This window comes from Ambystoma mexicanum, chromosome 12, assembly GCF_040938575.1.
Source record: "Ambystoma mexicanum isolate Mex_15411 chromosome 12, UKY_AmexF1_1, whole genome shotgun sequence".
Taxonomy (NCBI): Eukaryota; Metazoa; Chordata; class Amphibia; order Caudata; family Ambystomatidae; genus Ambystoma; species Ambystoma mexicanum.
In genome coordinates this window covers 34,299,520-34,312,580 of record NC_090936.1, presented here as the reverse complement: position 1 = coordinate 34,312,580, position 13,061 = coordinate 34,299,520, and the positions used below count along the sequence as shown (strand labels likewise).

Here is a 13,061-nt window from a genome sequence, read left to right as displayed (position 1 = left end):
TGCTGCGTTTAAGGCTTGTGGTTGTCTTTGGTTAGAGTTTGAGAGGTGTATGCAGAGGGATGATATTGTTAGTTGGTTGGTTAGTTGGCATTGCTGTCCCTACAATTATGGGATTCCATCTAGGTGCGGCACATGCTGACATTCACATTTCTATCTAGATGCGACACAAGCTAGGGTTCAGAATTCCATACGAGTGTGGCACATGCTAACAATCACATTTCTATCTAGATGCGACCCGAGCTAGGGTTCAGAATTCCATACGAGTGTGGCACATGCTAATATTCAAAGTCTTATCTAGATGCAACGCAGGCCAATATTCACAATTCTGTCCAAGTGTGGACGTGCTAACATTCATGATTCTGTCCAAGTGTGGACATGTTAATATTCGCAACTCAGTCTAGGTGTGGACATGCTAAAAATCAAAGTCCTATCTAGATGCAACGCAGGCCAATATTCACAATTCTGTCTAGGTGCGGACATGCTAATATTCACAATTCTGTCTAAGTGTGGTCATGCTGATATTCACAATTCTGTCTAGGTGTGGACATGCTAATATTCACAACTCTGTTTAGGTGTGGACTTGCTAACAATCAAAGTCCTATCTAGATGCAACGCAGGCCAATATTCACAGTTCCATCTAAATGTGGTGCATGTTGGTCTTGACAACTATGTTACTATGTAATGCAAGGCAACTTCTACAATCCTGTCATGGATAAGTTCAGTGTGGTGGTTACAAATATCGCTGAGTGTACCTGGTGTGAGTCCATGACAGTCTATGTTATTGGGAGGTAAGATAGATTGGCAGGGGTTTTCTGGAGTGGAGTGACTGCTGTACTCCCCACACGTGCCAGACTCACAGTTTTTGTTGGCGTCTGTTGGCTGCTGGCTTCATTGGCTTGCTGGGAAGTGAGGTGAGCGGCTCACGTTGGGCAGGACGGCGGTAATTGGGGCTTATCTGCACGTGTTTGCTCTTTGCAGTCTATACAGGGGCGATCTTATCAGGGTAGGCGAGCGCTTGTAAGGGGCTGGAGCTGCTGTTTATGTTGGCCACGTTCGCCGAGGGGAGTCCTTTGCTGGCCTCCGCAGGTTGTTATGCGGCGTACTGTGTCTCACGGGGCGCCAGGGCACTGCAGCAACTCACAGAGCCACGAAGCTGCGCAGTATGTTCCAGCACCCCACGCAAGTGTCACCGCAGCTGTGGTCAACTCCGCTGCGCTCTTACCATCCCTTTCTCGTCTGGAGAGGCAGCGAATTTATGGATGGTGTCCCGCTAACTGCTGGTCTGACTCGCTTAGCCCTGTCTTCCAGTCGGCAAGCGTTTCAGATTCTCGACCTCTCAACGCTCATCCGCGCCATTTTGTGGGCTCCTCCTCGAACCCCGTTCGGTCATTTCCAGCTGGATTTAACGCTTTTTCTCAGGCTAAAAGTGGTGCTCTGCGTGTCGCTCGACTTGCTAGACCCTTAGCAACTGTTTCCTTGTTCAAGTATCTTATTTTACTGGATACAGGATCAGTATGCCTGATCGGGCGGGAGAGCTCAACAAAAGCACGTCTGCTCTACATGCTGGCTGGTCACGCCCCCTTGACAATTTTAATTATAATTGTTCTTTTACAATGTGTTTAATACTAGAGTCCAGTACCTAAGCGCGATCCCGGGATTCAAACCTGTGTTGCTATGTGTTGTCTTGCTTCCAAGACAAACACGTACCCCCGGAGCTATCCTTTGGCCCAAGGCAACATTTGTCACAATTATTTTCTGAACAATCCATAATATTTAATTTTCTGCATTCCCTGGGGTACTCAGTTCAACTGAGAGCTTAGACCCACCAGAATCACATCACGGTTAGCTTCCCTTTCCGGTAAGGGGTCCTTCAAAGCCATTGGAAGAGCCATGCGTGTGGACACTGTCCTCTGCTGAACTGCACCCATTCCCTCTAGTTTACCCAGTGTGTTGGCATGAGATGGCTTAGCTTGAGCTCAGGGAATAGGAACAGGGATTTAATTTCACCAAAATGCCAGGGGTAGCAGAAGTGACATCACATGACCCTTGACCTCTGATGGCATCACAGGAAGTGATGTCATTTGACCCCACCCCGAAGTGCCATCACGGAAAGCAATGGAACACGATCTTTCACCTCTTGACAAAACAGAAAGTGGCATCTCGTAGCATTGTTCCTAAATACACTACAAAGAATATGGTTACGATATCACTATAATGTGATATACATTTCATAAAAGAATGGATCACCGTATGTATCATTAATATCAGTGTGTATAGGCTCATATTACCAAATTACTGTGAATGCAAGCAGATGTCCCACGGCAAATGATAATGATGTGTTATTGTAGATCAATTACGCTTAAGCGCTTTATATAGAACAAATATACATACAATATCACCCAACCTGTGTTGGTACTCATTTATCGACCGCAGAAAGATGAAAGGCTGAGTTGAGGTGTTTAAGAACAGACTATATCAGTGACTCACCCCTGAAGTGTGCGTGAAATAAATCTTTAATGAGCCTAGCAATTATTGTATAGAATTCCAGAAAGACAAATTATTTGTTATTCTTTCTTATTTAGGATCACTGCTAAAAGTGTTATAAGAAAGCCAGCCACTCCAGAAACAAAGAACCACATGGCGCTGGCAACAGCCCAGAGGCTTGCATTTTTTAAAAAAAAGGGGGTTTTAAAAACATTTTTTTTATTGATAGTAAGGGAGACCTCAGGGGTCGGTGTTGCGACCCCTGGCAAACTCCAAATGACATCCCTGAATAGGAACCCTCTTGCTCTGTGGGGGTCTCTGTTCTTAGACTCACTTGGCCAGAAATAATTAGTCTCGTTAGGGGGTACAAGACTTAAGGCTAGTAATGGACTGGGGAGTTTAAGGGATCCTGTAGATCACAGCGCATCCCCTCGACCCCCAGGTCACCCAAGTCCCATCACCCAGTCTACACATGCTACAAGTCCATTCCATTCTGCATAGCTGCAAAATGTATTTGCCAAAGGCTTGTACTGGCCCATAGCGCAATAGGGCAATGCCCAAACCCAAAACACAAAATGCTTGTGTGGGCCAGTTTTTTGGTCAAAGTAAGCCATTTCTTTGGGCCATGCGGGTCAGTTTGATAAGTTACTTCACTATGCATCTTACAGTTTTGACCAGTGTTGCTGAATTAATACTCTTTAAAAAGGCACAATTTGCATCATATTTTATCAAACTCCCCCCCCCCCTTCGGTACTACTCAGTCTGTCACAAAAGGAATGAATTGCCTATTGCAACTTTGGGACACTTTTTCATTGGTGCCCGAGACAAGTTTATGCCCCAGTCCAACCCTGTTTTACCACAGCTATTCAATAATTATAGCAAGAGGTTGCAGAAAATGGAGGAGCAGCAAAATAAAAGTTCTAATGCTTTTTACCTGGGGTAACCTGCAGTATCTGAACAGCTCCTCGTCCTCCTCAAAATACTGTACTTTAGTGACCACTTTCTGGTCTGGAAGAAATTCCGATTTCGCGATGGCCACATCTCTCACAAACATCAGTCCAGGAACGGAGACTTCTCTTCTGCAGATCCTTTCGAATTCACTCCTGGAGAAAAGTGGGTAATAGAATGTCATTCTAGAAATTAAAGTTAGCGTCTAAGGGACTCTGGCGGGTTCATTTCTGAATGCTTATTCAATGCAACAAAACCCTTGAAGTTCTGCAGGCGTTGGAAGCTGTCACCTTTACAATGGACCGCAATTGCACAGATCCAAAGCACACTGATGACATCACAAATGACATCACTTAGAGCATCATCAGTGGCAGCACTGGTACAGCAGATTACGAGTGCAAGTAAGACAGAAGCACAATCTTAAAAGTGTGTTTCTGCATGCAAGTGTAGATTCAAGTGCAAAGCTTGATTGGTGTTTGCATTTTAAAATAGTGTCCATTTACAACCATGGTATTCTTGCACATTAAAGGTACTCTGTATTGAATGAGCGTTTACCATGATGAGATGCTCTAGTAGCTTCATCACTCTGTTCTAAGATCAGTCCCCTTTTCAAAGTAGATATTTAGGTAGTACTATTATACCATCCCACCAAATAATACAAGATAGATGAGAAGGAACACTTTCCAGAATCAATGTATCTTCATGTATCAGACTACCACTGTCAAAATAACAAGTCAAAAGGTAGGCATTGGCCATGTCAAATGGTAAAGGTTAGGGCAGGTGGCCTGCAAAGGTCAACCATGTTGAAGAACACTTTCATGTTGCAAAGTCACCGGCGGGACTAAAGTAACTAATGTAGTGAGCGGATGAAAGTTGCAATCATTTTAGTGGTGAGTTGGAAGCCTCCATTTCACTTCGCTACATGTTTTGGACTGTGACGCCCATGATCCCTTACCATCGCCTAGGCTTGGTACAGCTAGCAGAAGTTGTAATTGGAAGCCTCTGGCGATCCAAAGGTTGCAGACTTCCACTGTGCTGCATCTGAAATGGTAGATTGCTATGTACAAGAGAAACTTTCTGTAGTTATAGTACAGAAAGTTTAGAATGCTTGATAAATGTTTTTGAACCTTCATAACAGACATGGCATACTGCATCCTCCTTCTGATGTTACTGCCACCTCCTGTTCCGTCTCCAACTTCCACTCCTTTGCCTTCCACCACTGTCAGACTGCCTGCAACAACCCTTTCTAAAACATGTCTGGCTACGCTTATGGTCTCTTACAGAAGAGATTGGACCTAACAGTTCGGCCCAGCCTGCCCCTTTGGGGATGGGACCACGCCTGATATGCATATGGTCTTTCCCCTTTTGTAATGGCTTGGCAGGTGAAGAACGGTGGCCTGGAGGATTGCCCAGAGCAATGCCAGAGGTTAAGATTCATTCTAAACCTTCCAGCCATCACCTCTTTTGTTTTTCTATTACCAACCCTGTCCAACAACACACACACTGACCCAATGAAGCTGTTGGCTTCTATACAGTGTTCCACCTTCTCCCGGGGGTGACACTTTTTAGAAGGGTCTGCATCCCCGTAACTTGTAATATGGGGGAGGGGATTGGGTGCTGGTTCTGAGTGCACCTTTGACCGCTTCATGTGCAGGGGGCTTTATCAAACCAAAAGTGGCCTTTCTGCAATTATGGATCCCCTCTCGACCCACCGTGGATAGTCCTGGGTTGAGCTGGGGTTTTCAATGTTTCCCTCATGTGAATCAGATTCTAGAAACACGCTGAACAAGCCCTTGAAACACAGTTCGATTTTCTGTTGTTCTTCCCTGCATATAGGTTGTGTGTTCAAATGGAAACATTGTATCCCCTGGCCTGAGATTTTCTATTGTTCGTCCCTGCATATAGGTTGTGTGTTCAAATGGAAACATTGTATCCCCTGGCCTGAGATTTTCTATTGTTCATCCCTGCATATAGGTTGTGTGTTCAAATGGAAACATTGTATCCCCTGGCCTGAGATTTTCTATTGTTCGTACCTGCATATATGTTGTGTGTTCAAATGGAAACATTGTATCCTCTGGCCTGAGATTTTCTATTGTTCGTCCCTGCATATAGGTTGTGTGTTCAAATGGAATGGAAACATTGTATCCTCTGTCCTGAGATTTTCTATTGTTCGTCCATGCATATAGGTTGTGTGTTCAAATGGAATGGAAACATTGTATCCTCTGGCCTGAGATTTTCTATTGTTCGTCCCTGCATATAGGTTGTGTGTTCAAATGGAAACATTGTATCCTCTGGCCTGAGATTTTCTATTGTTCGTCCCTGCATATAGGTTGTGTGTTCAAATGGAAACATTGTATCCTCTGGACTGAGATTGTCCTGCCGTGAGATTTTCTTGCCAGACAGTAAGTAATGAGTTTGTAACTTACTTCCTGCGTTGTGCTTGCAGCGAACGGGGAGCAGCAGATTTGCAAGTTTGTATCGGCAAACTGCAGAACTTACCGCAGGTTCCCTGAACTTCTTGGAGAAACTCCTTTGTCGTGTGAAGCAGAAACTATATCCAGAAACATGCTACTATTGTCAATTGAATGAAGAACGTTACCCTTAACTGGGTGGGAGGAGGGGCGAGGTGGGGTTGAGCAGCATTTAAGAGGTCTGTTATGCCAAGAGTTTCTGTGACTGGTTTTGCCATCTACCCTGATGGGGATTTGTGCACATCATGTAGAATGTACACATCATGTGTATCTGCAATACGCTGGCAAGGAGCAAGGTCTCTTGCGAGACCTCAAAAAGAAGAATGGTACATTTTCCTGAGCAGTCAGGAATTTCTCTCGCAGCATTAAATTAGTTCCAAGGGGTATGACGCGTCACAGGTGCACATTGATTGTTCTACCTGGGGAAGCTTAACAAGAGTTGTAAAAATGTTATAGCTGCTCCTCCTGACACGTGACAATATTTTGTGCTGATGGAATCTAACCTTTTCAGGCCAACGTTAACAGTCCTTTTGTAATTGGTAGGAGTTGAGGATAGGTGTATGTTGGTTGTATGTGAAATATGTACTTCAGTAGAGACAAACAGAAATCAATCTTGTACCAAACACAACTAGACTTGCAGTATCACAGTCTATGGACAAACCAGGGTCCGATCCTTTTTAAGCCCGACCACAGCCCACTCACAGACAAAAACAACCCACAGTGCCGTCTGTAGTAAATACAATTAAATTGAATACCTGAACCTTTCGATGTCATTGGGCGAAACCAGATTTTTGATAACAAGAAACCCATTTTCTTCATAAAAAAGTCTCTGGTCTGGGGACAGGAGGTTATTATCCAGGGTGTACCTGCGGCGATAAAAGGAAAGACAACCTTAAGATACAAAACACTAGTCTGGTAAAACGTCGCAAATTCAAAGTGTAGCATACAAATGTAAAAATCACATTAACTACGTAACAGCTTTCACATAGACATGCTACTGAAATCAATTTTATTGGGTGTTTCCATCCATAACACAATCTGCATCCTACACCATCCATCCACTCAGTGAGAAGATACATCACATTTGCATATTTTATTAAACGAGTCGCGAATAAACTTAAAACCCCAGAACTCGAGTTTTTCAGCTTGCTTTTAGCAACTTGTTGCATTTTAACATCTATACACACTGAGTCGGAAATTAGGGCATAGGCATACATTATGTACCTGAAGCAGCCATTTGCACAGTTTTATCTTTCAACAATCACAAGAAATGGCAGAAGTGTCACAAAAATAACTGCAAAACCTTCGGTTGTATCCATTAGGAAGAACATTACCAAAGGTAATTAATTTTTTTCTTGGAATGGATACTGTCAGACGCGGTCTTGCCCTCGTAGTGTAGCAGAGGAATTCTTCTAGCCAATCTACCAAACTGGTTGATGAACTGAACAACCAGAACAGCGGATTGGCGAAAAGATGGAGTACCAACGACGAACCCGGAACAACAGGGAATAGGATACTGCGACAAGATGTATCCCAGGAGCACAGGTGAAGACCCCAGGCAACTGCAAGAAGGGCAATGATGAGAACAATGCAATTGGTAGCAGTACTTGATTAACAAGAACAAAACCAATCACTAACCTGTTCAGTATCACGAGATACCAGAAGGCTGTAGAAACCGGTTAAGTAACTTCGAGGCAGTCCAGACACAAACAGTGTACACCAGATGAATAAACAGGAAGAACAAGAGAAAATCCAAAAGGTTCTTGAAAGGTCCAAAATCAACAAACCTAACCCGACGGCACGCGGGCGCCTAAATGGTACACCAAGGCAGTCTCTAGTCCGTGTACCGGAGTGTGCAAGAACACTCTATCAATCCAAAGTCATGAAGTATTCCAAAACAGGCAGCAGAATCCAAGAAAGGATGCGTGCAACGGCAGAGCCAGAGGTTCGTGAGGGTTCCGCTGTAAACAGGGCGAGTGATTTAGCAATCCAAAACGTTCCATGGTCGAGCAGCAATGCGAGCAGCAAAAGTACAAGGGGCAAGGCGAGGCAATTGCAATAGCGGTCCGTGGTCGAGAAGGCCAGAAAGATCAACAGAATGACGGGGATTCCAAAAGCAAGCCGTAGAGCAGTCCAGGTCAACAATGGGAGAGCCAAAGAAACAGGGGAAACAGGGGACAGAAGCAAGAATACTAGGGACAAAGGCAACGCCGTCAGAATACAAGATTCAGAAGCGCCGGTATGATGTAAAGGCGGGGCTTAAATAAGCGGTCACATGATGTGTGCAACGCTCCTCAGCGTGTTAGGCGAAACCAGGAAGTACCGGCAGGACGCCAACATTTCCATGCCAACCTCCAAGCTCCCGGCAGCAGAAGTCTTAAAGGAACAGTAACCACGGATCCTTTGCATACACGAGAGTCAGTACACCCACGTTTAGTAACAGCTTTATCCTTATTGCGGCCCAACACGGTTGGATGTTGCCAATACCTGACAGATACATTCCTCCCTGAGATTCCTCATCTTTGAAAGACACCCAAAGCCGTGTCAAAAGACAGAATAGAGGTAGGAAGAACGGCAAGAAGGCAGCCCATATAACAGGAAATGCTGCAATGCAGACCACACGACCCTGGTGTGGTAATACATTGTGAAGGTATGCAAAGAAGCCCACGTAGTGCGTTTGGAAGATCTCGCCCTCTGTAAAGTCGAAGTAGCTGCTTAACCGCTGGTGGGGTGGCCTTGAGACCCCCTGTAAAAACATCACCAATAGCTCATTTTATGCTCAGAAAAATCCATCTCGAAATAGCTTTAGTAATTGCTCTCCCTTTACATGGACCAGGAAACCCAAGACCCGTTTCAATATGTCATCTACACTGGTCCAAGGAGAGGAGAAATTCAAACACTATGCCTGTGGGACATAGCAAAGGGTCAATGCACGCATCCTCTCTGTATCATCTTCCCCGAGCTAGGTCATCAGCAACTTCTTCGGGTTGTTCTATTCCTGGATTAAGGGTTGTCTGTCAATGGGTTAAGGCTCATTTCACACACTTTCCTTTTGTCGTTGCATATGTTCTTCTGACTCTTCTCTGTTAGCAACAGTCCCTGCTCCTTTTGATGGTATTGGGCATGGGGCACAGTCTCTTCTATTTTCCGCTTTCAGGCTATCGTTTCTTCCAGGGCTCTGGTTGCCTGATCCTGTTCCTCCTCCTGTGCTCTGGGACCCCATACTCATCTGTGTGTATTACTTTCTGATCTAAATCATCTCCAAGGTTGTTTATTCCATTTACTGTTTTTCTCTCTCAGCGTGTGCATTTTCTCAAGTTGTGGCATCTTTTCCTCTTAACTTCTCATCTCCCTCTTCTTCCAGTCTTCCCTTCACCCTACAAAACTCCTACTGAATTCTCAGTTCACTTTTTACCTCCTCAGAAAGGGTGCCTCTGGCTTCTAAATGTCCCCACTCTTGCTCCTCTCCCCTTGAGAGTTTCCGTTTCTACAAGTTCTCCACTTTTCCCTTATGCGTTCATTCTCTACAATCTTCCTTTCCCCCCCAGCACTGCTTCTCCCTACTCTTAATCTCGCGTCCCAACCTCCTTTACTACTCTTATCGAATATCTTTCCTCCTTTCTTTTCACTCTGTCTCCGAGCATTCATATCACTCTCCAAGATGGATATTCTTGCTGTCTGTTCAACTTTCTTTCCTGACTCTATGAAGCAACCTCTTACAACTTTGTCTCAGGTTTTTGAGCCTGACACCTCTTTCATCTGCTCTCACCTCTACTATAAAATGCTTTATCCTTCCACTCCTTTCTTTTCTACAGAGTTCTTACTCCCCTACTCCTTCCCGGGTCATCCCCCTCTTCTGCCCCCCACCCAATCTGCCGTCTCGCAATCACTGTACCTTGCTTTCCGCTATCAGCTCACTCACACTTCTTCCTTCCCTCTAACCTTCTTCTGGCCCTCTCCTCTGAGCACCCTGTGTTTCCTCGACCTCTCCCAGTCAGGGTCATGAGTGTGCCTCCTTGCCCTGCTCCTGCTCACTTCCCCCCTCACTTGCTGCATCTGCAGGTTTTGAGGTCACCAACTGTCAGAATGTGCTTTCTTCCTGTTGAACCTAAGCTCCTCTTTTCCTCCCCTTGTTTGACTAATGTTCCGCTATTCCATCTCCAGGCACATTCCCTGCATCAGACACTCAACTTTCTGTTCGTCTGCCGACTGCATTTGATCCTTGTGACGTTGTTGAGATGGATTTCTGAACTCTGACCTGGTGGGCAGAGGTTCAGAAGGCCAGCCTAGTTTCTTGGAACAGGGTAACCTCTGGACAAGCCAGACCAATCAAGGTAGCTATGGCAGGAGGTCAAGACTAAGTCTCAGGAGGGGTGAGGGTGACTGAAAGACCTCAATGAGCACACAGAGCAAGGACACTTACAAATTACTCCCAGACAGGTGTTATATCAAAAATATAGATACATTTATTACAAGGCATTTGTAACTCAGACCATAGCAAATGAATCACAGTGTTGTGTTGATTTACTGAGTATTACTATCAATACAATGTATAAACAAGACCATTGGGGTTTAAAGGGTTAAATGCACGAAATATGTCGACAACCTACATGGGAAGGAAACAGGCAGTGCAGGTAGTCTTTAGGCCCCTTGGACATCAGCAACACACCTTACTAAGAAGCAGTCCAAGCCCTAAGAAGAGAGGAGCCTTGTGCTCAATAGTACATGCAATGCAAGTGCACACAGTTGTTCCAATGGACAAAACGGGGTCTCTTCAGGGGTCTCTAGCAGCTCAGTAAGGTGGATGAGGCGATGAAGAATAAGTTCCCACTATTCAGGGAGGACCTCTACTTGAAGGCAGAGGCAGTTCCAGAGTGCGGGATGGAGGCCCTAGTTTGCACTAGCAGTGGAAAGGAGAGGGTCTCTCAGGGGCCACTCGTGCGTAAACAGGGGCCCAGGCACTAGGGGACACCGTTTAGTGTTGGAAGTACTCACCGGTCCCAGGCGCTCTCGGACCCAAACATCGCCAGTTCAGTCCACTTCGCTTGCAGGTTTGAACGAGGCAAAAAGAACATCTCTGCGGATTTCAGTTCTTGAGATACAGTGAGGATTCCCAAACAGGACAGTGGTGATTTCTCTGCTCTGGGTGGATGGTTCGACCTGGTTTCACTGCAGCAGGCTTCAGGTGCAAGAGGATCATAAATGCAGCGTACTTGCAAAGATTTTTGCCGCGGCAGGGCAACATGGTAACCACATATGCTCTGGTTCTGGCGCCCTCGCCTCACTTCAGACCTGGGAATGCCAAGTGTACGAAAATTGGAGTGAGGGTGCCGTGGACACAGAGCTAGCAGTATACCAAGTTTTGAGAGCCTCCTCGAAAGGGCGGCGGTGACAGAGCAAAGCAGCTGGCTAAGCTGGTCAGTCCAATGGTTGGCCCAGGGACACTTCTGAGAAAGCTTACTTGCAGGTTTTGATGAAGGTGCAGAGAAAAGTTGGTCCCACTATTCCAATGGGTCGAAGCATCTTCGCAGACCTTCTAGGATGACCAGATGCAGAGGGATCCCACGGGATGACAGCGGGCTCAGGGTATCAAAACTTCCAGCGGGTCAACAGCGGTTCCTCGACTCGGCTTCGTAGTTTCGGGATACTTGGATCCTATCCTTCGTTCAGTGAGAACTCCAGAGATCGACATGGTATGTGTGTTTTCAGCCTCCTCTTAACCAAAGTTCTCTTTCCGCCAAAACGGAGAGGACCCAATGGGAGATCTGCTCACAAACACACAATCCATACGTGGACCAATCATGGACCACGGTGGTCCCAGTCATTCACAGCACTCCAGACTCTCTGGCACCCAGGATGTGTATTGGGGACAGACACCCCAGCCCACATCCTGGAGGCACACACACAAGGCATGCAGGCCCCCGCGAAAGCTTGGCGTTTCGGGGGAAACTGCATGTCCAAATAAGGACAGTCCCAGGTCAACTCGACCTGGGAAACGTGAAGAGGCAAGATGGCCGAAGGACAGGACAAAGTACCTTGTGGCATGGCCATTTTGGAGCCAGGCCACCTATTTGTGCCAAATACGGTTAACATGGCAGGAAAGGGTTACAAATTATACGAAAAGATAGCTGCCACCATCCCTGTCCATGACAAATCTGCACATCTCACAAAAAGTCCATCGGGAGTATCTAGGGCCTTTGGAAAATGACTACAGACCCAATTACACTGTACTGGAAGGTACATTGTGTTCTTGTTACATGTTGCAGAAAAGTTGCAACATGGGAAAAGGACTAAGGGAAACAAAGTTTCCCAGTACTGACTGTTTAAGGGCATGTCAGTTTCCCCATTAAAATTGAGCGAAAGGCCAGAGGAGTGAAGCTGAAGGCTGTGCTTCTCTGGCAGAGTCAGTCGATGGTGTCTAAACAGCAGCAAAAAGTTTGGAGGTGTACACATGGAGGGAAAATTACATACAATTATGAAATCTTTCCTAACGGACATCAGCAACCCGACAGCTCAAGAATGGTATTGCTCGGGTCTTCATTCACCTGTCCCTGTATGCTTCTCTCCTCGATACCACAGGATCCCCCCAGGGTTATAACCCCCTTCCAAGGGGTGACTGTAAAAGAAATCAGAAAGGACTACTTCATTATTTATTTTATTGTGGCTTTATGAATACACCTTTCACAAAACTCTAAGAAAAGAAAAATGTAACAAACAATACAATAAAAAACACTGCGTTAAACTGAAAAATAAAATTCCCCCAAAATTAGATCACACTTATAAAAACGAATAATATGGCAATTTTTTTATACATATATAAATCTTAAATGAAATCACTGTGTCCTTCCATCAGCCGAGACCACAATGATTGCATTGCGTCATATATGGGGTGTAATGTATGTGTCGTAGAGGAGAGATCTTAGAGAACAACGTTAAATGTTTCAAAGACTATTTCATCATGATTGCCACACATCCTGCAAGTATGAGCAGTGACTTCAAGTCGTAGTCCTTTACATTTAAGAGTAGGTCGTTGGTTAAATTTAAACCGCATTTCTAACCCGGCTACAAGGAAAGAGACCCACAAAGCTAGGAAGCTGGTCTCTCAGTCTATACAAAGCAGCATAATCCTTGTACATTCTGTAAGAACCTAGACACTCT

At 45.3% G+C, this 13,061-nt stretch overlaps 1 protein-coding gene across 5 annotated transcripts in view; it reads right to left on the bottom strand.

The window, feature by feature from the left end:
• LOC138513218 (phytanoyl-CoA dioxygenase, peroxisomal-like) overlaps window positions 1–13,061 on the bottom strand; it is a 266,335-nt gene that overhangs the window by 113,193 nt on the left and 140,081 nt on the right. For 3 of the 5 annotated variants that reach the window (XM_069627873.1, XM_069627874.1, XM_069627875.1), the window contains exons 3-4: window positions 6,659–6,769; window positions 3,419–3,587 (exon numbers count right to left, since the gene is read on the bottom strand). In XM_069627873.1, the coding sequence (XP_069483974.1) occupies window positions 3,419–3,587; window positions 6,659–6,769 (280 nt within the window). Of the gene's footprint in view, window positions 1–3,418; window positions 3,588–6,658; window positions 6,770–12,448; window positions 12,520–13,061 lie in introns of all 5 variants that reach the window. The other 2 variants (XM_069627876.1, XM_069627877.1) reach the window with 1 other exon arrangement.